Below are 27,945 nucleotides of genomic sequence, written 5' to 3'. Positions count from 1 at the left end.
CTGGAAAAGTCAATACTTTGCTATAATTGTAAAACTCTGGCCTGTTATTAGCTATATTGGTTTTCTGTTGGGCACACTTCCATTTGTCTACATCATTCAGACATCACACACTCCTTCTAAAGCTGCCAAATGTTATCCCATGTTGTCCCCTCACATGATTTTGTCTCAGACGTGCAATCTGTTTAACAGCTCCTTCTCGATGTCAGGAATAGTCAGGTTGTAACTGTAGCTAGTTTTATAAATAGGCTGTGACCAAAGTATAGCATGCGACGCAGCTTCTTAAGATGTTCTTTAATGCAGATGGAGAAAATTCTAAACGCAAGAGCTTGATGCAGAGTGCAACTAGATTCAAAGCTCTACATTAAAGAGATGTCAACTTAAATTTGAATAATTTGCAAATGTTTTATATTCATTTCCCATAAAATGGTGAAATTTTATGCTTTATTTGATGTAACTGTTATGCTTGGCAGCCCAACTTGAATCTCATTATATCTTGAATAACATTATTGCAGAAATAAAAATGAATAATTTCTTCTAATCAAATAGCTTACTGATTTTAGTGGCTATGTCTCGAAGGATACTAGTTATATATAGGCAGTTCTCTCTCCTTATAAGGCCTCGGGGAGAGGCTGGTGGGGGGCAGCTGGAGTCGGGTGGTGGTTCTCTTGGCCTTGTACAGAACTTGGTTTAGGCTGACTCCCTGTGGATTCACGCTGATAACCGAAGTCGCTGAAAAGAAAATCTTAAGTGGTAAGAAAAACATTTTTAAACTATGCTTCAGCTCTTACCTCTTCTGTATTGTTAGCTTTATAACCCATCTTCATTTCAAACCCATTAGCAGCAGGTGGGATCAGTGAGGTGGGACTAAAGAGAGCACAGCCAAAAGATGTTTCATGATCCTTTACTGCTGCTAATGATACTTCAAAGTGATGAATGAAGGAATATGGGTTTTATAAGTGGAATAAATGAGCAACAGAGAGCTAATTTAGACACTGTCTTTCATTTATTGGACAGACAGTATGTTTGGTCATCTGAGATGTACAGAAGGTTTGTGCATTTATCGTTGGTACCCAGATTAGTTAGTTCATTAGATTTTACAGTGGAATTGCATCATGTTGCTTTGTATGGTTATGGCTGACAGTACCGGAGGTTTACAGTTACAGATGGATTTTTTTGGCTTTTACAGTATAAGCTGGACATACAGAGGTGCAGAATTTTTGGAACAAGAAAGTATCTTGTAAAGAAAACGTAATCTTCATGCTTCCTTTACATTCAGACACAAATATTGTTATTTGCCTAAAATCTGCTATGTAATGCAAACAGCTTTTATTTGCACACAAAAGAATTAGTCATGTTTACCTGGATTTTAGTGGTGCTGCTTCAAATTGCTGCTGGAAAGGATGGTCTAAATGTACTGCTGTGAATACATTTATTTTGGGCATTTGCTGAGTCTCCCACAGTCACCAAAAATTTTTACCAATCTTTGTTCTGACCTTTTTGCCTGAAATTCAAAGAGGAAAAAGTTAAGCATCTGTATAAATCCATTTTAGCAGAAACTATTTTGCTTTTGTAGTTGATAACCTGTGTTTAAAGTTACAGACAAACAGCTTGGGAATGACATGGTAACATAGTATGCTTCACTGGCAGATTTGAGGCATTAGCAGTAAGCTGATTTTGGGTTTATTGATATGAGAGATGACACTGAAGCTGCCGAGTGCATCCCAAAGGTATGGGAACAGGGTTATGGTGCAACACGTTTCATTCCCCATCGGCCTGAGATTGAAGAACGGGGAAGGAATCGCTTCAAATTTCCACTGAACTTCTCTCTGGTTGCTGTGGTCAGTAAGGGGATGTGAACCAAACATGAAGTGAACTGATGCTTCTGTTTTGATGGTTGTACTAAAATAAATGTTCTCTAACAAATTGAAAAACAAGAACAATTTGCTTGGAAGGCTAGTGTTGACTTATTATACTGGTTAATAGAAACATTATTTTTCACATCACATGCATAATTTATAACATATGACAATATTAATCTCTTTCCTACTTTCAGCTTTGTTAAATAATTATTAGGATTCCGAACAGAAGAATAAATTTAGTATCATTGGAAGAACTAAAATTAAAGCTTTGTTTGATTAGACAAGATGTGGTGCATCCTGTTGTCTTAACAGTGGTTTGAGGTCATGCCTTTTGTTTATGGTATTTCTTTATTGCCTGTGTCTAAATCCTAGTGTCACTTCTATCAGTAACCATGAAGCTGATAGTGTTTCTGAGTGTGTGTGTTGAGATGTGCTGGATTGTTTCAAAGTCCATGTGTTCAAATTCTTCAAAGGCTTTTCTATTTGTAGAAGGATAATAAATAATTTGGTATGTGTATAAATGATAAGCTTTACAGACACAGAGCCATCACTGTGAACTGTTTGCTATTCAGTTTGTTGCTGGCTTGATTTTTTTGTTTTTCCTTTCTGTAAGAAAGCGAAATGCCTCCTCACAATTGATAATTCCTTTGAAGTTTTAGTTACACGTGTGAAAGAAAATAGCGAAACATAGTCATAAGGTAAAAAACATAGATGCAATTATTGTACAGGTGGAAAATCATAATTTTAGTCCCTGACAGGTTTCAATCTTCACAATTTTGGGTTATTTCTATCAAATTCAGGTAAATACAACTTTAGAGAAAGCAACAACCAACTTAACTATGTTTGAGTCATAAACATAGGAGCTTACTAATTTATTTTCTCAAACATCAGTAAGAACCTTGTTCTCACTGTTAAGCGATCATACTGGAAACTTACAAATTTCTTGAGGGACCATTTTGATTTCCAGTTTGTTTTCTTGTTGTTTATCCCTAAAAGAGCATCATTCAACTGCTCTTTTAGGGATGAGTATAGTCGCCTCAACAGATTTAAAATGTGATTTATTTGGATGGTTTGAGGGCTCGACATGACTTGCCATTGAAAAATGCTGTAAAAGCAGTTAGACTGTTGAATTTGGGGAAATTTCCTTTGGAAAAATTATAATGACCCAAATAAAAAAAAAAAATTCTAAGCATGCTCTCCCTATTTGTTTTTCTTGAAGTTGTACTCCAAGTAATAACACTTTTTAATGTCGGTTATTATACAACCTCGTCAATTATCTTTGAAAGTTCATAGGTGTATCTGTGAAGTGGTCTCATTATGCTGAATCCCATCTGCTGTACCTTGTTTTGATCTCTCTCTACATTTCATTACTCATCTAACAGGTCAGTGACTACAGTGCCATCATGTCAGCACGTCTGAAACGAATATATGACCACCAATACCACCACAAAGAGAGCCAATATGTGGTCAAAGAATACAGCAGGTACAGCTGACACATGCTAACAATCTTGAACAGGTCTTGATATATATATTCTTCTTTTTAATCTGAATATTACTATAACTAAAGCAGGATCTTTGTGACTTTACTTTAACATGACATACTAATTCAGTTATATTTGATGTTATCTTGCTAAATATAATAACATGAACTTCAGATTGACAACTGGCAAGTTGATTTGAGTTTCAACAACTGTTTCTGTTGAAAGTATAGTTCTCAAATTTCTAAGTAACCACTGTCTTTAATAAAGTATTTTTTGATGTAACTCCATTCCTTTTTATGCGTATATCGACCTATGCTGTAGAACAAAGGTCAAATAAGGCAAAAATTGGCTCCATAGAAGAATAGAAAGACAGAAAAAAATTTTTATTTAACATCGGGTTATTTTTCAAAGAAAATACATTATGACATCAGAGTTTTACACCCTATTCACATAAAAACAGAATTAACTGTCCATCAACCACAAAACACACAACATTGTTAGAACAACACTGAGAGAAAAACTCAGTCAGAAAAACTATTCAGGCATTAAATCAGTCAAATAATCAGTCACTAATTTGCTGAATCGAGTCTTCTGAGAAGCTTGGCCAGAGGTAAACAGTTTATGTTTCAGACATGACTGTATTAGTGCAAAGGTTTGTAAACTTCAGAATCATTTACCCAATGCTGAAAAATCAATGCTTCTTAGTTTTTTGTTTTTTTTTAAACAGAAGTACTCTGTATATTTAAAATAAGTAGAAGAATAAAGGGTTACTCTGTACTATGCAGACCCTTTTGAAGCTTTTAAAATTTTTTGGTTTTGACTAATATTAATGCAAACAGACCTGATGTGAATGTCCACAATGTCAAGTGTCCTGAAAAGAATCAGTTGATTTTAAAAATAGTATTGTGACAAAATCAGTGTAATTTTAAATGTGTTAGTAAAACTTACATATTGTTTATGTTCAGCTCCAAGGCCTCTGAAGAAAGATATGAGTACAAAACACAAGCTCGCATTCAGGAAGTGGTAAGATTTACTGAATCAATTTAATTTCCCCTTAAACACAGACAGTAAACTAGCTGATGAACTGCTTAACCTCTTATCAACCCACTGTAACTTTATAAGTGTCAGTGCATCATAGTCAGGACACAGACACAATGAAAGCAAGAAAAAAGGAGGTGTGTATTCCTCACCTGTGTATTCATAAGTATGTTTTCTGTTTAGGTAAAAACAAAGTTGGGAGAAAAATATGTGCGTGAAGAACCTATGATCAGGGGACCACAGTTCCTCGTCAGACTCAGATCCCATACTGTGTTTGAAAACTGTCCGATCAAACTCTTCTGTACTGTTGAAGGCTTCCCCATGCCAGTTGTGAAATGGTAATACATTAATATGTTTGTTCTAATCATTATAATCCTTTACAAATCTATTTGAAAAACATAGAAAAAACATACTTCAAGGTATTAATTAATAAACATGCACAGGCCTCACTGTAGCTAAATATTTTTTTCTCCACTTAAGGTATAAAGATGGTGCGATCCTGGACTTGTCCTCTGGAAAGTATCTGGTTGAAGCCAGAGGTGGAAGCCACTCTCTGTTGATCCCAAGGTATAGTAAGTTCAACAAAATAGTTGTCTGTCTATTTGCTCAACAGTATTTTCTCTCCTGAAATTTTATTTTCCAAGGCTGTCCTGATGATTTTTTATTATTGCCTTATGTCTTAGATGACTGCATAAGCTCATTTCATCTGAGTTTCCAAACATTTTTCTTCTGAACCTATTGTCCTGGAGCCTTGAAATCTACCACTATGTGAGAATGTAATCACCCCATTTGATAAATCATTATTGAACTGAAAGAAGATGTCTGGTCACCCATAGCTGGCATAAAACTCAAAGACATTTGGGTTCTGCAACAGAACAGTTATCTAAATCAAAACAAGTCTGTTTCTAAATCATTATGAAAATATAAGGTTTTGGAGGGGCTTATTTAAAGTGGGGCCTAAAACCAACTGAGTTGGATAAGCCATTTATCCTAACACCAGCCCTCCAGTGCATCTGAATTAAAACAATTCTCCTCAGGGGAGAAGCCAAAATTATTCCACACTTGTGCAAAAGACTCATTGCCAGATAGTGCAAACATCTGAAGGCATTTGTTGCTACTAAAGATGGCATAACCAGTTATTAAGTTTAGGGAGCAATTACTTTTTCACATGCGACCTGGTAAAAAAGAGACATTTGAAACCTAATATGAACCCCCTTTAGAGGGTCTTCTGGCATTTTTCTTGGCACAGTTCTCTTCTGTTTTTTTTCCTGCAGCTGTCTATGTATCCAACCTCTGTGACATGTTTCTAGAAATGCAGTATTTCTCAGACTACATGACCTTGAGCTTGCTGACTGGCATCATAAATGATTACTAAAATCCCTGCTCTAAACTCGTTTACGAGCCTCAAACAATTTGAAATTAGAGGTCGGAAACAGCTGAGTGTGTGGCTGCAGACGGAGTGGAGCGTACCTCGCTCCAGCCTGGAAGCTCAGCTGTTCAACTGCTGACCTCAGTACTATATGACACCACAGGATTCTTTAGGTCATTGCTCTCTGAATGGTTCCCATCACCCCCTGATGATCGGTGGGATCCAATTAGACTGGCAGAAAGATTTTTTTGGTAACACAGAAAATGATGAAAAAAGTCAGTTGTTATAAAAGACTTGCAAGAGTGTACGAGTTTTAAAATAGCCTTACTCATAAATTATGCACATCAGTTTGAAAGGAGAAGCAAAGAACCTGGCAATAAAAATGGAGGGCAGATAGTCATACATGGGTTTCATACAGTGAAGTGATAGCTCCTGTGGAACGTATTCTGTAGTAGATAAAATTACACATTAATGCATCAATTGCTATTTTGGAATAGCTTTCAACACAAAAACGTATTACTGGATCTATCTCATAAACCTTTGAGGTACATTCAGTGTCAATGCTTTATATTTGCACAGTTCTTTGTGAGATAATAAGCTGCTGAACCCCCCAGAAATTTATTATTGAGATCTTAAGGAGTATGTTGATTTACCAGCTGATTGCTTTCTCTTTGTTTTATAGATGTACAACTGAAGATACAGCACAGTTCACTGCTGTAGCTGGTAACATCCATGGACAGGCTTCTAGCCAGGCATCAGTCATTGTCAAGCGTAAGTTCTTCAGGGTCAAAGGATTTTGACCTGGACAATATGGAGCCACATTCCTGCATTATCATTCTTTTTAAAGATCACCATTCCAGTAATTGTATAGTGGTGCCACCACAGTGGGAGTTAATTCGGGGGTTGCAGGAGGAAATTGGCCACACTGCCCTTGCCAAACAGTTTTATATGCAAGATCTATGTTTTTGAATGGCAATTAAAACAAGAAAGGTTTTATTTATTTACTCATATTTTTTTGCATAGTGCACCCCTTTTAGATGGCAGTTACCACTGATCCCCACCATCACACTAAATGTAAGGATGTATAAGCATAATAAAGCTCTCAAATGTTGAGAGTCCATCTGGCCATTCTTTAAAAACTTTCTGAAGGTACTCCTGTATTAATATTGAACATTTTCTGTGATTATTTGTGCTGAGGAATTGGAATGTATAAATGTGTGTATGTACTGTGGTGAATTTAACCTGTTTTAACCCCCTTGCTTAGTATTTTTGTTCAGTATTTTAGTCTTCCATCTAAAATTCCAGAGATGTTACTCATAATAGTTTTTATTTGTATTTTTTGTAGGATATAAGGACGAGGATGAATCCAGTCCATACGCATGGTTACCTTTTACTGGTAGGTATTTTGAGCTTAGATTTTGTCTAATTGCTTTCACCATAAACCAATACTTTATGATGTTTTACAACAAAAATGCTACATATAAGAAAAAACTTTCACGCTAAACCTCTTTGTCTCATTATATTCATCATCCTGTTTTCACTTTCTCCCAGCTGCTATGCTTCCCAAAATCCATTACACTAAAATCAACATAACTTTTGAGGAAAAGTTTGGCCCAGTGTTTGCGACTGAGGGACAATCAGCCACTCTCTCTGCCCGCATGATCCTGAACCCTAACCTGGCCAACCTTCAGCCTGAGGCACAGTGGTATAGAGATGGTAATTCTCACAATGCGGTGTTTTATGAGAAATTATGTACTATATTTGGTATTAATATGTCCTGATACAAGCCGGTCTCCATGCAGCATCACGTACAGTAGTGGAAAATCAGAAAAATTCACAAAGACAATATTTATTGCAGATTATTTAGAGTAAATGTAACTATCTCCAGTTAATTAAAACTTGAATATGTGTATATAGATTGTTACAGTAATAACAGATTACATTTTTACATAAAAATCCCTTTATCAAAATTGAGTACATTGGACAGATGGTTATGAGGATCATGGATGAACTTGTGACTGGCTCCTCCTTTTAGACACTCGTCTGTTTGACTCCAAATGGGTAAAGATTGAAACAGGAAGAGGATACACCACCCTGACTCTTCCAAACCTCTTTAAAGAGGATGAAGGCCTTTACACGCTTCGGATGGTCACTAGGGGAGGCATCGCAGAGCATAGCGCTTTTGTCTCTGTTGCTGGTAGGATGGTTGATCATTAAAAAAATTATCAAGATATTTTAAATACATAATCAGTAATTCAAAGGATGTTTTATTAAATTTAAAAAAAAAATTCACAAAGCAAATAACATACGTTTATGACATTTTAGCACACCTTATCTTAACAAAGACCCTCTTGCTGTTCTTGCCTGTTTAGATGGTCCTCCCCCTGTTCCCAGTGCACCTGGAGCTCCAATGGACATCAAAATCCATGATGCCAACAGAGATTATGTCATTGTTTCTTGGAAGCCTCCAAATACCACTACAGAGGGTCCAATCATTGGATACTTTGTGGACAAGTAAGAGTTTTGGTTTGCATGGTTTAAGCATGTAACTGCTGAACGACAAACTGATTACTGTGGTCAAATTAGTTTAATTGATGGCGTGTTTGTGGGATTGTTTTACACCTTTTAAATCATTCCTTTTGATCTTGACCTTGCATCTTCACAATAATGTAAGCAGAAGTCTAAAAATGGGCAACCACTAAAGGCTGAATTACTCAAGCCAATTTACCTCTTTCAATCCCCCTCCCTTAATTTCTTTTTCAAAATCTCAGATGTGAGGTTGGCACAGAAAACTGGACCCAGTGCAATGATCACCCCATCAAGATCTGTAAATACCCGGTGTGTGGGCTGTTTGAGGGCCACTCTTTCTACTTCAGAGTTCGAGCTGTCAACTCCCGTGGAATCAGTAAACCCTCCCGCATGTCTGATCCCATCGCTGCTCTGGACCCCACTGAGTTTGAAAGGCTTCATGGTGGGTGTGTCTGCAGAGAAAATGTCACCAGTCACTGCGTTGCTTTTTAGACATCAAAAAATTTATTTAGGCTTGTTTTTAGGCATTTTTGATAAGACTAGATGAAAAACTTGTTTACTGAGCTTCATCTGTACTAAGTTTAGTCATTAAGTCTTTTGCAATATAAATATTGAATGTATTATTTATAATCAAAAAAGAGAAAAATCAAACTAAGAATCTAGATCCTCGCCTCATTGGAATTACTATTTAATTTGTATTTCTGTGATAAGCCGCTTTAAAAAATATATAAATTTTTCTTTAACTGCTTGGACGCTATGTTACTAATTTGGTAGATTTTCTCAGATTATTTTTGAAAGTCCATGAGGAAACATTTGTTAAGCTCAAACTGATATGTATCTCTATTTGCCTTTCAGCCAAGAAGCTTGGAGGAAAATTGGAGATTGTGTCTTACCATGATGAAGAGGAAGGTGAAAGTTCATTCAAATTGTGCATATCCTTTACTTTTTTATATTTGTCCTAGTATTTACACATTTATTTGTTTGTATTTTTTTAAGCTGAGGGACAGCCCCCTGGTGCTCCATCTGGAGTTTATGCTTCTGAAACAGACAGGACATATGTAGTTTTGAGCTGGAAAGCCCCTGCATATTTTGGCAAGGCCCCCATGTGGTACTACATTGAAAAGGTAACGCAAAATAGTTACTAGTTAATAGTTACCAGTTACTTTGGTACAACTCAGTTGAAAAATAGTTTTTTCCACACGTAGGTTAGGCAAAAAGTTCAGTGATTCTGGATGAATTTATTGTGTCGGGAATAATTAGCTCTAAAAAGCGGAAGAATTATATAGTTTAGAAACAACAAAGAGGACAGGTTGTAATAATGTCTATATTTCTTTTGGTGATAAACTCCTATTTCATTTTCTGGAAACTTTTATGTTCTGGGTCTTCACAGGCCATGGCCAACACTGAAGCTTGGCAGCGTGTAAATACCAAGGTTCCTATTCGATCTCCACGTTATGCTGTCTTTGACCTGGCAGAGGGAAAAGAATATAAGTTCAGAGTATTGTCTGCCAACATGTATGGAACCAGCGAGCCGTCTAAACCAACGAGTCTCATTGAGACTCTGCAGCTGAAAGGTTTTTCTCAGCCTTTTCCATTTACTAATACATAATATTTATTTAGTTTTTGTGATTTATTCTGGCTTTTACTTTGTTTTGTTATTGTTTATAAGGTGTCCCATCGGCTCCTGGTCAGGTGATTGCTACAAGGGAAACAGATACCTCTGTGCTCATCCAATGGGCTCCTCCAAAGGAACCCAACAATCTGATTGGCTATTATATTGACCAGTGTGTGAAGGGGTCCAAAGACTGGACTTCAGCCAATCACAAACCTCATAGGAACACCAAGTATGTTTCAAACTAACTGCTGTGTTGCAGTTACAAGTGATGATAAATGTACCACAGTTGTGAGTCTATGAAGGCCTTGTGTGGAGTGGCAGCCTGTTGTGGCTGTGCTCCCCTGCTTGCACATTTATATCTAAAACAGGTCCTAAAGTGTAAAGGTGTTAAAAAGTAAATAGATTCATGTTTTTTTTTGGAAATGATACCAGCATCATAAAAGTGTTTTACTATTATTTTTTCTTAACTTTTCTTTTTTTTGGTTGTTGTTTTTTGCAGATTTGTGGTTAGTGGCCTGAAAACTGGAGAAACTTATGTGTTCCGTGTCCAGGCGATCAATGAGCTGGGTCTCAGTGATGAATCCCAGGAATCTGCACCTCTGACTGTCAGAGCTGCACTTAGTTAGTAAAGTTATATTCATAGTCTCTAACGCTGATAAAAATATAAAGATTTTCTCAATAATTATGCATGAAAAATGGACAAGGTAAAATCATAATCAATCTTTACTATTGTTTTTTAGCACACCCCTCTGCCCCATATGACGTTGCACTGCTTTACTGTGATGGCCGTTCAATGGTTCTGAACTGGAAGAAGCCTCTCCACTCTGGAGGTGCAGAGATTAAGGAGTATTATGTGGATAAAAGACGCAGTGGAACCAGCATGTGGAGGGAGGTTCATATTCCACCAGTCACAGAGAGACTTTATAAGGTACCAAAAAATCTCTCAATGCTTATTAGATACTAAACAATGTATCTATTATTAAAAAAAAAAAAAAAAAAAATGAAAAAAAAATTGACATTTGCCAACGTTCCAGCTTCAGCACCAACAGTGTCCAAGCTTAAGTTAAAAACTTGTACACTACTGAGTTTTTGTTTTGAAATGGGAATATAAAATTATTTTACTGTGATGTTTTTCCCTGCTTTAGAATAACACAATACATACTGTTTTAATAAAACATTTGAGAAAGTCAGATTTTTGTAGAAGAGAAATCTCCATATCTTCAACATGAAAAGGGCCTCATACTGTATCTCAAGTTAGTTCTTCAATGTGGAACTGCAGAAATGGCTCGTGTAACTCTCAAAAGCTCAGTGTTTGTTGTGCCACTTGAATGTTAACTACTAAAATATTTTACTGGCAGGTGGAGGGCTTGACAGAGGGAGCAGTCTATCAGTTCCATGTCTATGCAGCCAACCTGGCTGGACTTGGACCAGCTTCCAAACATTCAGATGACTTCAAGTGTGTGAATTGGACTATGCCAGAGCCTGGTCAGTAAATCTCACCTTCTATCTGACATGGTCTTGAAGAAGCTCTGAAAAAAGCAAATAAATGTCTTCATAGTTTAAGCATGCTAAGGCTGTATTAAAAATTGTTCTTCTCCTTGTTAATATATGTGTTTAGGCCCTGCTTACGACCTGACATTTTGTGAAGTGAGAGATAATTCACTGGTGATTGAGTGGCAAAAGCCTGTCTATTCTGGTTCTGGACCAATCACAGGCTATCATGTTGAGTATGCAAAGAAGGGAACCTGTGAGTGGAAAACAGCCAATGAAAAAGCTGTCAGTCACCTCTTCATTAAGGTAAGGGAATCTTTAAATGCAGGTTCTTTTTAATGTGTCATAGGGTGCATATATTTCCATTAATATTTCAACCTAACAGAGCTAAGTCTCTTTATACCAGTTCAGTAGCTAAAAACTGTATAATACTGACATCTAGTGGATGTAGTGGGACTACCAGACCTAAGTGTGGTGCGTGATTCTAATGTGGAAGATTAGCATTGTGTTTAAAATTTGAACACAAGTGAGTGATTTAACCGTAATGAGATTGAGGAAATTCCATAAATAGATACTATGATTTCTTTAAGTTACAATAATTTTATATTAAACATGTAAAATACAGCTGGAAAATGTAGTAGAATCAGTTTGCATGATCAGGTTAAATAATTAAAGAATAGAAAAGTTTAAATGGAAGTAGATACAGTAAATGTTATGCTTATTTAATTTTGTAAAACTAAATGCCAAATATTAAATAAAAAACATTTTTTAGAATTATTTTTAAACCATTTAACTTTTTGTGCATTGTTACTATAGGAAGATGTTCATTTTGTCCCTCCTAATTTAAAATACCTTTCTGTCAGCAAATTGAAATTGAACACATTTCTTGAAAACAAATAATCAGAAATTTTTACTTAGTTTTAAATTAGTTGTTTTCATCTTCACTTTCTACTTAAAACAGGTTTTTAATTGTTTGCAAAGTATTGCAAGCTGTTTATTTATTTTTAGCATTCCAATGTAAATTTGAAATTTCAGGGTCAATTTGTTGCTGTGTTCTTCCTTTCAGAACTATGGTTTTATTTTGCCTGTGTTTTCTAGGTAACAGGTCTGGAGGTTGGCGCGTGCTACGTGTTCAGAGTTCGTGCAGTCAACGCTGCAGGTGTGGGTATGGCTTCAATGCCCTCTGACCCTGTGATTGCAAAAGCAGTGGAAGGTAACAAACCAAGAGAAAAGGGTCGTGATTCAATTTTAAAATCCTGTGGACCGTATATTTGTTTTAAAAATAATTTTTTACAAATGTACTCTGACAGTAAAAATACTGCTGGAAATGTGCGGCGGATTTCCACTTCAGGATTTAGAAAAATGTCAAATGTGTAAAAAGTACACAGTAGAAAAGTTTATGTTGACTTCTTCTTTGCTTGTATTTGGAGCGATGACATCGCAAGAGGCACAAAATTTATACATCAGTAAACGATGATATATAACTATTCCTCTACAATGTACATTTTGCAGGAATGACTGAGTAGTAACTTAGAGCAATTAAAAATCTCACAGACACAGATTCTGATGAGATTCCAACAGAATCTTGATTCATTTCTATTGTTTAAAGGTTCCCATGAAGTCTCCTGCACGGTGGATGAGAAATCCGGTGACATTGTTCTGTCCTTCGAGTCCTGCCAAATGACTGAGGACTCGCAGTTTATCTGGAAAAAAGACTATAAAGAAATCACAGATTTCTCCAAAGGAGTGGAGATTAAAACTGAAGGCAGCCAGTAAGATCACAAACCCGCACAAGCACAGTTCCACAGCTTAGATTTCAGCTATCATGTTTCACATCTTCATTTACAGCACGGGTGCCTTTGTCTTTTTTCTTCCCTTTATCACAGATCTAAGCTGATCTTTAAGAACCCAGATAAGGAAGATGCTGGAACATACTCTGTTTCTGTAACCAGCACAAATGGAGTTTCATCCAGTTACACAATCTCAACTGAAGGTATTGATTTAATTATTATTGTGCCAGCAAGGCTCTGGTGTGTTAACACTGGACCAAATCCTGTTTAAAGTGCATTTTTAAAACAGGAAAGAAAATACACAAAATTTGTTTTTAAATTAGTTGTTCAGTCTCAAAGTCCTTTGCTTTACACACAAATAAGTTATTGGTTTTATCTGTATGCTAATTACTTTTTAAACTACTTTATTTTGCTTTTTGCTTTTAGTCAAAGTAGTGCATGAAAATGTCCGAGTCATAAAAATTTGAAAAGATGTGCGTTTCTGCTCAGAAAGATAAATCAAAAAGTAAAGACCGGCGCAAAATAATAATAATAATAATACAAAAAAAAATCAAAAGGAAGTACATATTGAAGAACTGAGGCGCTGTGTAGGATGTAGCTAAGATGAAAGCAATGAGATTGTACTTAGGGATGATTTCACTGGCATGTAGGCAATGAAAAATTTCATTACTCTTCTGATGAATACCATCTGAGCACACTTCTCCAAGCCTTAGGCAGAGTGTGCATTTTATTGCCACATTTTCACTGCAAAAGACCTTCTGTCAAAAGTTTTGCTGTATTTTGCCCTCTATTGCACCATTATCCTACTCGGCTGTAATGTGTTATTCAGTGCACTTTCCACTGATTTTCTCCCATTTGGTCCACAGATATTTCACCGTAAGGCTGAATAGAGTTTTGATCTTCTATCTTTTTGAGTACAACCTGAGTAACTTCACATGTAATGCACACAGGCTAAATGCAGCGATGAGTTAGCCTCTTAATGTCTCCTAATATTTCAGCTTTCCCTTGTTAATTGAAACGGATTGCTTGTTTGTTTTTTGTGGCATCATAAAAGTAATAAACTGCCTTTCTTTCTCAGAGTTGGAAAAGATGCTGGCTCTCAGTTATGATATCAGACACCCAAGTACGTATTTTCAATAATATCTTGTTTTGTCTCTTTTAACATATTCTCTCTCTGGCTTCTGCTTTCCCTCTTCTTAATCTACCTCTCCCTCTTCCTCCATTTCTTTTTCTCCCTGTCTCCTTGTTATATTTGCTTTCTTCCAATTGCTTTGAAGCTTTCTCATTTCTTCATTATTTTAGGGACGCGCTTCTCATTTTATTTGATCCATAAAAAAACTCTTACCTGCTTTTGCATCACCTGCCTGACTCTGTCCTCTTCTTTACTCTCCTTTCCTTTTCTCCTCTATCCTCTCCCCAAGTCATCCCATTGAAGTCTGAGTTGGCCTATAAGATTTTGGAGAGAGGCAGAATGAGGTTTTGGCTGCAGGCCGAAGAGATTTCCTCCAAAGTCACCTACAAATTCTTTGCAAATAACAAGGAACTATCAGGAGCTGATGTAAGACACTCTGCTTTTACAAAATGAAAAGGATAGAAAAGATGGAAAATGTACTGTCTGGCTTCAAGGTGAACAACGTCAATGTCTAACAGCCCCGTACTGTCTCGTCTCGAGTGTTGGTTTGTTGCAACATGAAAGGCATAATCAAAGCCAAAAATATATACATATTCACAAAGTCTGTCATCAACTATATGTGGCTTCTCTTACAACGCAGCTGTGTTTTTCTGCAGCCTAATAAGATGGGACACGACGTTTCTACAGGTACCATCGAGTTCATCATGGACCATTTCACAGAGGAGAATGAAGGGACATTTACCTGTCAGATTACAGATGGTGGCGGCAAAGCACAAAGCTCACTGGTTCTGATTGGAGATGGTAAGCAAGGCTGATCTCACCATCACCTCACTGTTTCTAATGGAAAGGGACGAATCTACCACTGGAAGAATGCTTAGCAAATGACAATGAGACATTTCAGGTGATTAAGAAAACAGGTAGTAGGAACCAAAGTGACTTATCCCAAATGAATACAGTCTATTTAAACATTTGTGAATACTGCTAAATATACATTTGTGCTGCAGATAGTCATTGACAGACTCCACAATGAGTGTAAGCCACTTTGCCAAAAAAGCTGGCAAAGTGCCATTTTATAGCATAATCTATTAATTATGCTACCTTCAGTTGTTATAACAGTGTTGTATCTATCAAGAAGCTTAAAATAAATGTGACTTTGCCATCTGACAACTTGAAATTGGTTTCTGTCTCTTTAAGAAGCTCCTGCTCGTTCCAACATTTTGCCTTTAGCATGTCATCACAACAATGCTTCTTATTATGCCATCTGCAACTGTCAGGACCTTTGGACTGAGAAGTACTGTTTATGAAAAGCGCAACAGGTGTTTTCTAATTGCCGCTGCCGCTAGTCTGAACAGCATCAGAAGCACTATATGTGCTTCATCCTTTTCTCTGCTGACAAACTTTATAGAAAATTTGGTTTAATTTTTGAGCATTTGTTACCCGTCCTCAGTGTAAAAAAAGTACCAATACAATTTCCTTAACCCAGACTCTGTCTGCTTTTTAAAAAAAAGAGTAGTTAATATAATAGGAGTGCCTGACCAGTTGTGGAATACATATGATACAGTAAAAGATAATATTTCTCAGTAGAGTGACATGGTTTCCTTAATTGTAAACCATCATCGTCAAAAACTCAAGAACATGTCCATTGCGATGTTTAGCAATATTTATACGTCAGTTGCACATTTTCAGTTAAATTACTAAAATGTTTCAGTGATATTGTTGCACATTTATGGCATATCTATGTGTAAGAGATATTACTCAAAAGTAATTACAGTGATAGGATGCAACAGCAGTACTTTGACCCTTATATACATTTGATTGTGTGTACATTTCTGCGCCCACAGCTTTCAAGGCTGCTTTGGCTGAGGCTGACTTCCAGAGAAGAGAGTACATTAGAGTGAAAGAGGGTAAGAAAAAGGAATATCATCTATTTTTTTTTAGCTTTTTATTTCATAGCTTTTTGCCACTTTTTCATCTTATAGGAGAGCAAGTAAGTGAAAATAATGTAATGCAAAGGATATAAATGAACCACCTTTTTAAGTGGCTGAACTACTAATACTCAAAGTACAGAGAAAAGATCATTTTGTCTAAAAATATGCTTCTGCAGGTTGCAGATTTTTGTAAAGTTTATCTTATTTTTGTCCACCACAGGTCCCCACTTCAGTGAGTTTCTTTCGCTTCAGGTTGGAGATGATTGCTCTGTAACTTTGGTCTGCAAGGTAAACAGAAAAGCTCTCAATAATTACTCAATATTTCCACTCAAAACAGATGGGCAGCTTCCCTGTGGTTAGCTGATTGGCCATTCTGTGGAATGCAAGTTGCGACAGTGTTTTGTAGAAAGAAGACGGACACAGAAAATAAGCACATATTGTGCTGTAATGGGATAATGCAGCTGTATTGGGAACAACTACAGTGCTGTGAAAAAGTATCTCCCCCGTAGCTCTTTCCCTCCATTGCAGTTTTTTTCTGTTTCTGATTATCAAACAAATTTTAAAATGACACAAAGATATGAGTAAATACAGAAAGCAGTTTATGTCAAACAACAGGTTGTTCCAAAAAACAACCAGTGCCCAAAATTGTTCTGAAGTAGAAATAGGAATTCAACATATTTTTACTCAAGTGGAACTAAGAAGTAATATCATAGAGTAAAATAGTTAGTAAAATAGTACTTCAGTACCAGCGCCTAAGGTACTGAGTTACTGATCAGAGCATTTTGACTTAATATTTGATTAACATCAGACAGAGAAAAATCTAATATTATGCACAAATTCTTGTATTTTAAGCACTAAATGAAAAATATATAAACAAAAAAAAAACCAATATGATTACAAAAATAACAGATTCAGGCAGAAGTAACACTTTTCCAAATAATTCTTTAAACAAACTAGAAAAAACCCTATAAAAGTAATATTCACACCTGGATTTGTAAATATACTGTAAGCACACAGTAACTTTGAAAAAAGAAAAACTTATTGGACTTCAGATGCGTTTTTGCTTTGCTGCGAATCTCAGAAGTGCTCTGTGAAACGTGCATGGGAAATGGAAGATATGAGACAACTTTAGCAGTTTTAGTGTGGAAGATGAAGATGGTGACCAATCACTTGTTCTTGTACCAGGCACTGATGGTTAAAAGCACGTATTGTGTTTATTTTAAGAGTTAAAATAAAATAATCTTTCTGTATAACTATCTCAGTGTAGACAAGGTAAAACATGTAAACATTTGGAGCCTACTTAATATCTGCAAGACTGACCCTAAAACAATCATTCCTGAAATGTCATGACATCATTTGCATGCAGTGATTTCTATGAATTGATAGTTTTCTAATCTGTAGAAGAAAAAAAAACAAGGTGTTGCTTATATCTAATTTCTTTCACAAATTTCAAACTCAACAATTATACATACATACTCAAAACAGTAAACATACCCAGTTAGAAAATATATATATATATTTTTTAAAAGCTTCATATACTGCCCAAATCCTTTTAATCCTCAGCTTCACTGATCATGACTAGCTTTAGTCGGTGGGCTGCCTGTGCCTACATGAAAAGGATTTCTTTGACAGCTGCTACTGGACTGAAAAGCAGCCTGTGCTGTAGGAACCTCAAAGAAGCTCAGCATATCTCTTAGAAAGAGGATCATGCTGTAGATTTATTAGATTCCGAATTGTCTCTTTGAATTCTTTAAGATAGTGAGTTGAAGTTTATCGATTTAAATTCCTGATAAGTTATGAATAGATGTATTGATGCTGAGAAAAGAAAAAAGAAATGTTTCGAACTTCAATCGTTTGCATTATTTATAAATATCTTTTTGTATCTTTGCGATATGTTTTTTAAAAAAAACAACTAATGGCCAGATATTAGACATGTGGTTCTCAAAAAAAAATGTTTGAGACTATCTTTGAATGAAGAATAGAATATAAGCTCTATTTTATGGGGATAAAAACAGAAAGTGCAACACTGACTTGTCAGATGTCAATATTTTAATGAGCCACCTAGCAAATAAATCTAAATGGAATAGACTGGTTCCAATTAAGGCAAACGAAACGTCTAAAAAAATCTTTTAGGCAGCATCGACAAATTTGAAGCTGTGTGTTCTTTAAAGAAACTCACAAGACCAAAAATATCTTTTTTTTGCCATTGAATGAATATTTAACAAATTAAATGTGACTTTTTTATAGGTTGCTAATTTAAAGAAAGAATCCGAGTTCCACTGGTACAAGGATGATGCAGAGGTTATCCCCGATATGAAGCCTGACCTGAGCTCAGGAATCTGCAAACTGCCAATTAAAGAGGTGAGAAGAAGGAAAAAAAGTGTTTCTTTTAGTGTCCTGCTGATTTAAGTTAAAGTGAACTGTAGTTATCTGAATAGATGTCCATGAGTTTATGAACGTTTTAACTGGATTCTGTAAATATAGACATGGTGAAATAAAGGAGACTGCAAAATCAGACAATATAGATATAGTCTCTATTTATTGATCAGTAAGCCAAAATTGTGGAAAACTATGTATACTCTAAAGCCATAAGTACTTACAAAATATAAGAATGCATTTTACAGTAGGAGTATGATATATAGTATCAAACCTGTGCAAACTAAACTTGCTTCATGTTTTATTTTCTCCTCTAGTTCTCACTGAAAACAACAGGAGTGTACAAGGCCACCATCAGTGATGACAGAGGAAAAGATATGAGCCAAATTGACATCTCTGGAAAAAGTATGGAAATTTTTAGGTTTCATTTATCCTAAATTTGAACAGTAATTATTGTGTGTGCAGCTGCCTTGTTTTATGGTTATAAATAAATCGGTCTACAGGACGTATAATACTTGGAGGAAAACAAAACATGATGTAGAATTGCACAAACAAAATCTTACTGAGCTGCAAGCTTCAAAAATCCAAAGAATCTATAAGCAATTTTTCTGTTCAAGGTTATTTCAAGTAAATTTAAGCTGCTGTGCTCTTGTTGTTCATGTTTTGGCTCCTGTTTGAATCTCACATACAGATCTAGGCTTCTGTGAACATACAATGATCCCTCGCACCTCCTGTTTCAAATGTTAGTCATTATTTATTGATGCCGCTGGGATGTTATGTTTTAAGATACAACACAAGGAGCTAAAGTACTCAGCTCCTTCACCTGCTGAAGGAAGGATATATATTTTAGTGCTAATACTATGAAACTTGTAGCAGCTTTTTAACACACCGTTTCCTAAGGAACTGAAATTTTCAGTTGAGTTTTTCAGGATCCTCAAGAGGGCAGCAATGTGTCTTTTTGCTATCCCATTTTGCCTTATTTGGACATCTGCTTCTCTTATAGCTTTTGACGAAGCCATAAACAAGCTGAGCCAACTGGCTGGTAGGTATCTGAACCTTTTTTGCTCACACAGATTACTCACCTCACAAGCACACATGAGAAGAAGTAGTAAACATCAGTTGGATCATTCATCATGCTAAATTTACAGAAAACAGATAACATATTAGGTAGATCCATCAGCGGTGAGATATTTTTTTTCTCTGCTTTTAAATTCTGCACACTCCTGAAAACACATATTCTCACACGCATCAGCATGTTGCAGAAGTTCCCATGCAGGAAGCATCGGCCATCATGTCATCATGTGATGAAATCACTTTAAAATCCCTCTGCACTGTCACAGTGACACTGTAGAGGAGCATCTTACTCCTATTTTAAGCAACATTCACTTGACAGCTCTGCAACCACTGTTACAGCAGTGGTTACAGAGGAGAGGAGGGTTCATTACTGTGATAATAGGAAACCATGGTGATGTGACCAGGTGGATGACACACTTGTCCACTTCTAAAGTGCAGCCAGCAAAGTTGCACACAGACATGGTGTAGTATGAAAGAGCCTTTATGTGTGTAATGGCTTTTAAAAAAAAGGCAAATAAAACCTCTCATGGCTGCAGTGGTTCCCTCAATGCTGCATAATCTGCTTCCATGAATGTGCCCCATGCCTCATTAGAGCAATTTCACACTCTGAGCTGGACAAAGGTAAAACAGAAGAGGAAGATCGTCAAGTTAATACAAATAAGATTTGCTACATGACTAATAAATAGATGGCATGAATGACGTGACTCTCAAAGGCCACGCTGTTCTGCAGCTGTTGGTAAAACGTGATATTGATTACAAATCTGCACAACCACCTTTAGGAGCCAGCGCTGCAGAACTGGTCATTAAGTGCACTGCAACAGGCATTCAGCTTCAGTGCCACATGAAGTATTACACCTCCGAGATGAACATCAGCTGGTATCACAGGTGAGAAATTTGATTTGCAAAATTATTAACAATGCAAGGATCTGCAATAAGGCATGCCAGAGGTTCAAGTATGAGAATAATGAAAGCAGATTTTCATCAACGCATTGACATCGAGGTTTAGTTTTTCTCTCAAGTTAAACTGTTAGAAATGACAAGAAGCAACAAACCAAATAAATCTTTTCATTGCCCATTAGCAAAATCTTTCATTACCATGGTTATTTCACAGGAATTTCTTTTCCTGTTTTGTGACAAACATCACACCCTTATTATTTTTAATAAACCACAGAGGTCCCTGTGGTTAAATGCACTGTTTTACCCCAGTGATTGCATATAAAATACAGAGGGAGAATGTTGCACAAAAAACCAGGCAGAAGCAAGTAGGACATGAAAAGACAACTAATGAACGTGCTGAAGATTAATGGAAATATGAAAAATAATGAAGATTAACTTTTTGCAGCATTCTTTTTTGAGTCTGAAAAATTAAGACATGCTTTGCCACTACATTTGAAGATGTATCTAAAACAGGCTACACATATCTACACTAACTTACCCTCTCCACTCTTTGTGCTCAGTGAGCGTAAACTTACCCACAGTGACAAGACTGTGATTGGAGGAACACCTGCTATGGCAACAATGGAGGTATGATTGTATCCTCCGCTGAATCTCATGTAATTATAAGGCAGATCATATGTGGATAATTTTAGGACCCTGATCACCACAGGAGGTTTCACTCACTTTAAAAGTCTTGAAAGAGCAAGAGACAGAAGGACACATGAAGGACCTTTACTATTTGCAGGTCCTTGTAAAAATGCTCTTGGTCTTTTCACGTTTTTTCTTTTGATAAACCAACACAAGGCAGTGCTGTGAAGTGGAAGAAAAATTACTTCTACTTACTGAAAAGTAGAAGACTGGGACATGCATTTGTTTCCTATATCGTTATTCTAATGCCTCTAAAAAATAATGTTCAACCAATTTCCTTAAGAACTCCATTTGAAATTAGCTTTTCAAACCTCTCTGTGGTAAGACTTAAGTGTTGTTATGATTGAGTTTGAGTTGGCAGAGAAGAATTAGCAAAGATTTCAGTCTCTGGATGCGTAAAACTAGTAGGGAAATCTGCAACTGTACTATGTGAGACATAGCTTTACAGAGTGCTGATTCGTTGGCAAAGAGAGGCTGGATGCAAAAGCATGCCACACTTTTTAGATTTTTGCTTCTAAAAATCAAAAATATATTATTATCCTTTCTTGTCACATTTATGCACTACTTTGTGTTGGTCTATCACTATCCACAACTTTGTGTTCATTATGTTCATTAAAACACACGTTGGAGTAACATGACAAAATGGGAAAGAGAAACTGAAAGGGGTTTGAATACTTTGGCGAGGCACTATAAGTTAACAAAGCTGCAGCTTTCTCCTTTTTGTCAGTAAGCTTTAGAGCACTACTTGGTAGATATCGTGACGCTGTGAGGTTGTAACGCTATGCAGATGAGATTGTTGATCACACTGTTGAGCAGATTACTTGATTCATAGGTAATTGAGCCCACGGAGAAGGATAAAGGAGCGTACTCCATTGTAATCACCAACTCTGAAAATTCCCATAAACGAACACTGGATCTCAGCGGTGAAGGTCAGTGACATTCCTCTTGCTTTTAATTTTTATAAGCTCGATAACTTTATGTGTATGCTTCTTAAGGCATCAGTTTGCATCCTTGAATGTTGAAGTCCCATTCCAATCAGATACAGGAACCCATGAGAACAATTTATCCCCCTCAAGACTCTAAATTCACTGCAAAAAATGAAGAAAAGCTTGTTCTTTGCTCCCTCACAGAGAATCGCAGCAGCTTAAATTCGTGACATCTGCAATGCAACCCTGCATGTTTACTTACAGAACCTTTCTGTCTGACATCTGTCTTTCACGGTTCTCATTATCTTCCTATCCAGTAATATTTTGACAGATGCTGGACAAATGTATTACTCCCATATTGCGTTATTCCTCTCCTCCTGTCCTTACTTCTGCAGTTTAAAATGTAGTGCTGAGTGTCTTGATTTTATGAAGATGGATATTTTGCAGCATATTGCACTACAATAATACTCAGGAGGCATTAATGTTGTGATCAGTGGCACTGACTGTCAGTTCTTGCTCTTTGCAGTGTATGAGAAGGCATATGCAGAGTTCCAGAAACTCAAGTAAGACGACACACTTATGGCTGTTCTTTACTTTTGCCTTAATGTGTATATTTAGTAAGAGTTTCCTTTAACTTTGGCTTGCAAGTGTAGGTTTCACATTCAAACTAATGAATTCCCCAGATGATTTACATTCAAACACAGAAAAACTCTGAAATAAGCTTTGATTTCTTTTTATATAGTTGAAATGCAGAGAGCTCACCTGTTATTTTCACTGAAACTTTTGATACGATTTACTTGGTATAATATCTTCCACACATATGCTAATTTACATTTTTGTTTCTGGATTTGATTTGTGAGTTGGACTATGAGGTAACGGTGAATAAAAGTGGATAGCAAAAATTAACTTCCACATATAAGGCCTTCTTCTTAAATAGAGGCCTTTCAAAATGCCTTGTACAAGTAGCACGACCCAAAGTATTAAAAGTATTTAAAGTATAATGCGGGAATCTAAACATTTATTCTTTCATGACAATGCTTTTAGGATACCCTCGTTGCATCTATTTTCCATTCTTTCGTCCATCCTTCCTGTGGGTCATAGAGGTTTTTAAATAATCTCTAAGCCTAAATTTGACCACCCAGTGGAAGAACCAGTTTCATCTGGGAACTCATTCTTTTGGTCATGATTCAGTGAGACAAACCAGTAAATCACGAGCTTCACTTTTCAACTCAGATCTTTCTCCTGCATCACAAACAGGAGCAGCACCCTAATTAGTGATTTATATCACCTGCACCTGATATGTGGAGGCGTTGACTCTGATATCAGATGCCTCATACTTGCGTTTGAATTGCGTAAGAATCCTTTGAATAGAGTATGTTGTGGTTTGAAGATGACATGAAAACCAATCCATCTGCAAAAAGCAAACCAAAAACCATGAATTTCCCAAATTAGGCACCTTCTTCTTCACAAATACACCTTAATAAGATGTTGTCCGTGAACAAAGCACTGATGCACTGACAAGGATAATGCATAGCATTCTGTCCTGAAATAGCAGTCCACCCCTAAACCAATACAGTATAACACGCTCATGAACTGTAAAAATCATCTGAACAAGCTGAAAAGACTTTACTCACCATTTAAACAAAGAAAACTACAACTGCTATTACTACTAATAAAAATATATTAAATAAAAATAGTAATACATTTGGGATTTGGAAAGCTTCACTCCCTTTCTTGGAATTAGTTCAGTCTTATACCTTTTCACCAAAATAAGAATCAAGAGTATAAATAGTTAGGCCACACCAACATACAATTTTGAACAGCCAGTAGAAAAAGAATTAGTGAGAAAAAATTAAAAACCCAAGCACTCCCATGCAGAGTATAGGCCATCCACATCCTCTGTCTAATTAACATTAAAGCACAATTTTTTGCAAACACATTGAAACAAGTGACACCCTGCTGCCCTTTTGATTGAGTATCAACACGCCAAGAGGAGAAAAGAGTTCCTCTTGCCATCTGGTCCATTAGCTGACCTCTGGTCCCGCCATGCTGCTCAGACAGCCCCAATACCAAACATATCTCTTTTTTTTCTCCTTTTTTTCATGTGAAAGGTTTAGAAATCCTCTAAACAGTGTAATATGATTTGGCAGCACACCCAGAGTTCCTTCTGACAAACCATCTGACCACACTGCGAGTTAATCAGAAATAGAAAAGATCGTGTCTGCTCTCAAAAACAGAGCCAGAAATGGAGATGCAAACATTTGGTGGTTATATTTTCATGTTATTTGCTACATTTTTAATCAAAAGAAGTTTTTTTTAGAATGGTTTGAATTTTAGAAATGTTTTCCCCTTTAAAAAATAACCAACTTTATTTGCATTCCAGGGCTGAGGCATATGCTGAAAAGAGTGAGTTTAACCCTCTTACTTTTTAATTTAATTCCTTTGCACTTAAAAAATAGAGTGATAATGTTAATAATGGTGTATTTCAGACCGTGGTAAGGTTGTGGGAGGTCTGCCTGATGTTGTCACCATTATGGAAAAGAAGGTGGGTGTTATGTGTTTAGACACTGGATGTACACTTTTCAATCTAATACATCTCCCCTTTTCCTTGAATAGACCCTGAGTCTAACATGTACAGTTTGTGGAGACCCCAAACCTCAAGTATCATGGCTGAAGAACGGTGCAGAAGTTGAACCTGATGACCAGGTAAATTACCTGATACTCAACAAACAAAAAGATCTTGAACAAACAGCTTGACTTTAATTTAGTGTGCCTGACTGAAGCACTTAATGAAATACTCTGTGTAAGCCCAGTCAACCACCATTTGTTCTTTTATCTGACTCCTAAAAGCCAAATAATGCACTGTTGTGCAACAAGGATTAGCAACATTATTTGGCTTATGTAATTTTTACTAGTTATAATGGATATGGAATGAAATTTTGCAAACAGAACCACATTTGCGAATGCCTTGCAAAAGTATTTTAAACATCCATCCATTTTCTAACATCTTTGGCCCTAGTGGGGTCTGGAGGGTTGCTGGTGTTTATCTCCAACTAATGTTCTGGGCGAGAGGCGGGGTTCACCCTGGACAGGTCGCCAGTCTGTCGCAGGGCAACATAGAGACAGACAGGACACACAACCATTCACACACACACTCACACCTAGGGAGAATTTAGAGAGACCAATTAACCTGACAGTCATGTTTTTGGACCGTGGGAGGAAGCCGGAGAACCCGGAGAGAACCCACCATGCACAGGGAGAACATGCAAACTCCATGCAGAAAGACCCCCGGCCGGGAATCGAACCCAGGACCTTCTTGCTGCAAGGCAACAGCTCTACCAACTGCACCACTGTGCAGCCAGTTATAATGGATAATAAAATAAAATAAAATAATTTATTATTAACAAGTACATTTCAAAAACAGTGCAGAAAATCAACATCATTATTCACAACTCCTCCCTCTGTTTGCTGAATGAACCTGTTGAAATCCAACCGGAGAAACTCGGCTCAGTGGGAGAAATCCCAGATGCCACAGATCAACTAAGTGGTACTCACTTCCCATTTTTAAGATCTATGATTAAAGATTTTTGCCATCAGAAAAGAATCCTTAAAAACTGTCTGTTTTGAAAACTAAATGAAAGCCTAATTATAATATTATATTTCTTATGCTTCACGCATGCACACTGTAGCTATTAGTTCTAAAATTTGATATATTGTTTATCTAAATCTTGTAGATGGATGCATCTTTCGATACTAAGTATTTTGGTGGACTTCAGGTTAGGCCTGTAATAAGAACAAAGTCTTTCATCAACAATATGAACTCCACATACCATACTTTACAGCCATGCTTGCCAACCAATATAGGTCTATATAGTCTGTCCTGGGTTGGTACACTCTCTTTGAACAGCATCCTGCGGCTCTTAATAGCTTTGAAGATTTAAGTTTGAGCATCCGTAGTCCAGGAGGAATTTCTCTGCAAGTTTTTTCTTCTCTTTATTCATGCCCGCCCCTGCTAATAATCTGTCTATCACAAGAACTGCAATCCTTGGTGATGTGTTTCTCAAATCCAAAGGGATGCCTCTCACCTAACTTGTTAGCTCAGATGGTGCAGAAGGTATTAAAATGGACAGAAAAACAAACAGACCTGTACACAGAGGAAGAGAATATTACTGGGAACCTCAGAGCTAAATTAGAAGAAAAGCTTGAATTGAGGTGAAATAAGGTAATTAGTAAAACAATAAAAATACAGAAATATTTTTTTATAGTGTCCATGCACCCCTCAGGAGTAGTAGAAAAGATATCAATTAAATCTCATCATTGTGCTATTAGTTCAAAAATAAATCATGTTTAAATCTAATGTGAAATATTAGCTATTCCGAGTGAAAAATTATGCTTCACGTTGTGAGCGACCCATCTCGCTTTTTGACCCTATGTTTGTTTTTCTTGCCTTTTTTCTTTTGCAGTATGTGGTCTCTCTAGACCAGGGTAAGTTTGCTAGTCTGACGATCAAAGGTGTTTCCATGGAGGATTCTGGCAGATATACAATGATTGTCCAGAACAAATATGGAGGGGAATCTGTGGATATAGTGGTGAGTGTTTCTGCTGTGCACTCCAAATGGTTGGAATTATTTTTTGACAAACCCCAAAAGCTACTTTTATTAGATTGTGCTTAAAAGCTGTCTGCATCTGAAACTGTGGTATCTATTAGAAAATGCATGAATTTAAAGGTTTTGCGCTCCTCTCTCCAGGTCAGTGTGTACCGCCATGGGGAGAAAATCCCTGAGGCAAAACCAACTCTGACCCCTAAAACGATCATCCCTCCTAAACTTCCCATCGAGATCCCTCAGCCCAAGACCCAGCCTGCCCCCTCGGCACCCAGTCCTGCCCCCTCTGCTGCAAGTCCTGCTGCTCCAAAGGCAGCTCTGGGGAGAGGGGTGAAGAGCCCCACTCCTTCCCGGAGGAAGTAAAAAGCATGAAAGCCACAAATGAGAAGGCAGCGTATTCACACGCCGCTGCACATGTAGACCACAAATAGAAACTTTTATTGGTCTTATCTGGTATGGGATGGAGCTAAAGCATTAGCATTAAGAGGTCAGAAAACCCTGAGTAGGAGTAAAACAAGTCTTTTGACTGCAAAAGCATGTAAAACAATTTGTCTCTTTTAAAGGAGATTTTATGAAAACAACTAAAATATGCATAAATGAACAAAGAGGTATAAAGAATTTGTTCATATCTGGAAATGCTATATTTGGAAACTGAAAGTAAACAAATTTAAATAAAGCAAGAAGCTCAAGAGTAAAATCTGTTTCATTGGATATGTGTCAACCTTTCTTCACTTCATTGATCATCCATCCATCCATCTGTCCGTCCGTCCATCCGTCCATCCATCCATCCATCCATCCATCTATCCATCCATTCCAATCATACAAAGAGGAAAACATCCATGGATATACCCAATTAAATGCAAAATAGTAATAGAGCAGTTGTTCATCCATCCATTTTCTGTACACCCTTGTCCCTCGTGGGGTTGAGAGGGGTGCTGCTGGTGCCTATCTCCAGCAGACATTTCAAGCGAGAGGTGGGCTCACCCTGGAAGGTCGCCAGTCTGTCGCAGGCAATTGTTTATATAATGAAAATAACTCACATACCTGACATGTATTAAAAAAACCCACATAAGAAGAGAACATCCCATTTACTACCACAAATGTTATTCATGAAGAGATTTCTGCAGAAAATTTGACATTTTGCTATGA

The 27,945-nt window shown here is 36.8% G+C and overlaps 1 protein-coding gene across 1 annotated transcript; it reads left to right on the top strand.

Annotated features, from left to right (window-relative positions):
- The first annotated feature begins 622 nt into the window (after positions 1–622).
- Positions 623–27,493, top strand: myom2b (myomesin 2b). The gene is made up of 39 exons (XM_044136714.1): positions 623–750; positions 3,242–3,342; positions 4,306–4,363; positions 4,562–4,716; positions 4,859–4,945; positions 6,430–6,518; positions 7,093–7,143; positions 7,299–7,463; positions 7,783–7,944; positions 8,120–8,261; positions 8,519–8,718; positions 9,132–9,185; positions 9,273–9,400; positions 9,667–9,850; positions 9,946–10,120; positions 10,391–10,512; positions 10,632–10,819; positions 11,250–11,376; positions 11,510–11,688; positions 12,481–12,595; positions 12,992–13,154; positions 13,269–13,375; positions 14,251–14,295; positions 14,594–14,730; positions 14,961–15,105; positions 16,146–16,208; positions 16,453–16,520; positions 18,480–18,593; positions 18,926–19,013; positions 19,612–19,650; positions 20,462–20,567; positions 21,140–21,206; positions 22,099–22,195; positions 22,719–22,755; positions 24,576–24,598; positions 24,682–24,737; positions 24,809–24,898; positions 26,656–26,781; positions 26,941–27,493. Exons 2-39 carry the CDS (start codon positions 3,263–3,265, stop codon positions 27,157–27,159), a joined length of 4,251 nt encoding a protein of 1,416 aa, XP_043992649.1. The 5' UTR covers positions 623–750; positions 3,242–3,262; the 3' UTR covers positions 27,160–27,493.
- Positions 27,494–27,945: the final 452 nt, after the last annotated feature.

This window comes from Gambusia affinis, linkage group LG02 (assembly GCF_019740435.1).
Source record: "Gambusia affinis linkage group LG02, SWU_Gaff_1.0, whole genome shotgun sequence".
NCBI classification, from domain to species: Eukaryota; Metazoa; Chordata; class Actinopteri; order Cyprinodontiformes; family Poeciliidae; genus Gambusia; species Gambusia affinis.
The sequence above is the reverse complement of the archived record's forward strand: the minus strand, read 5'-3'. Positions and strand labels throughout refer to the sequence as shown.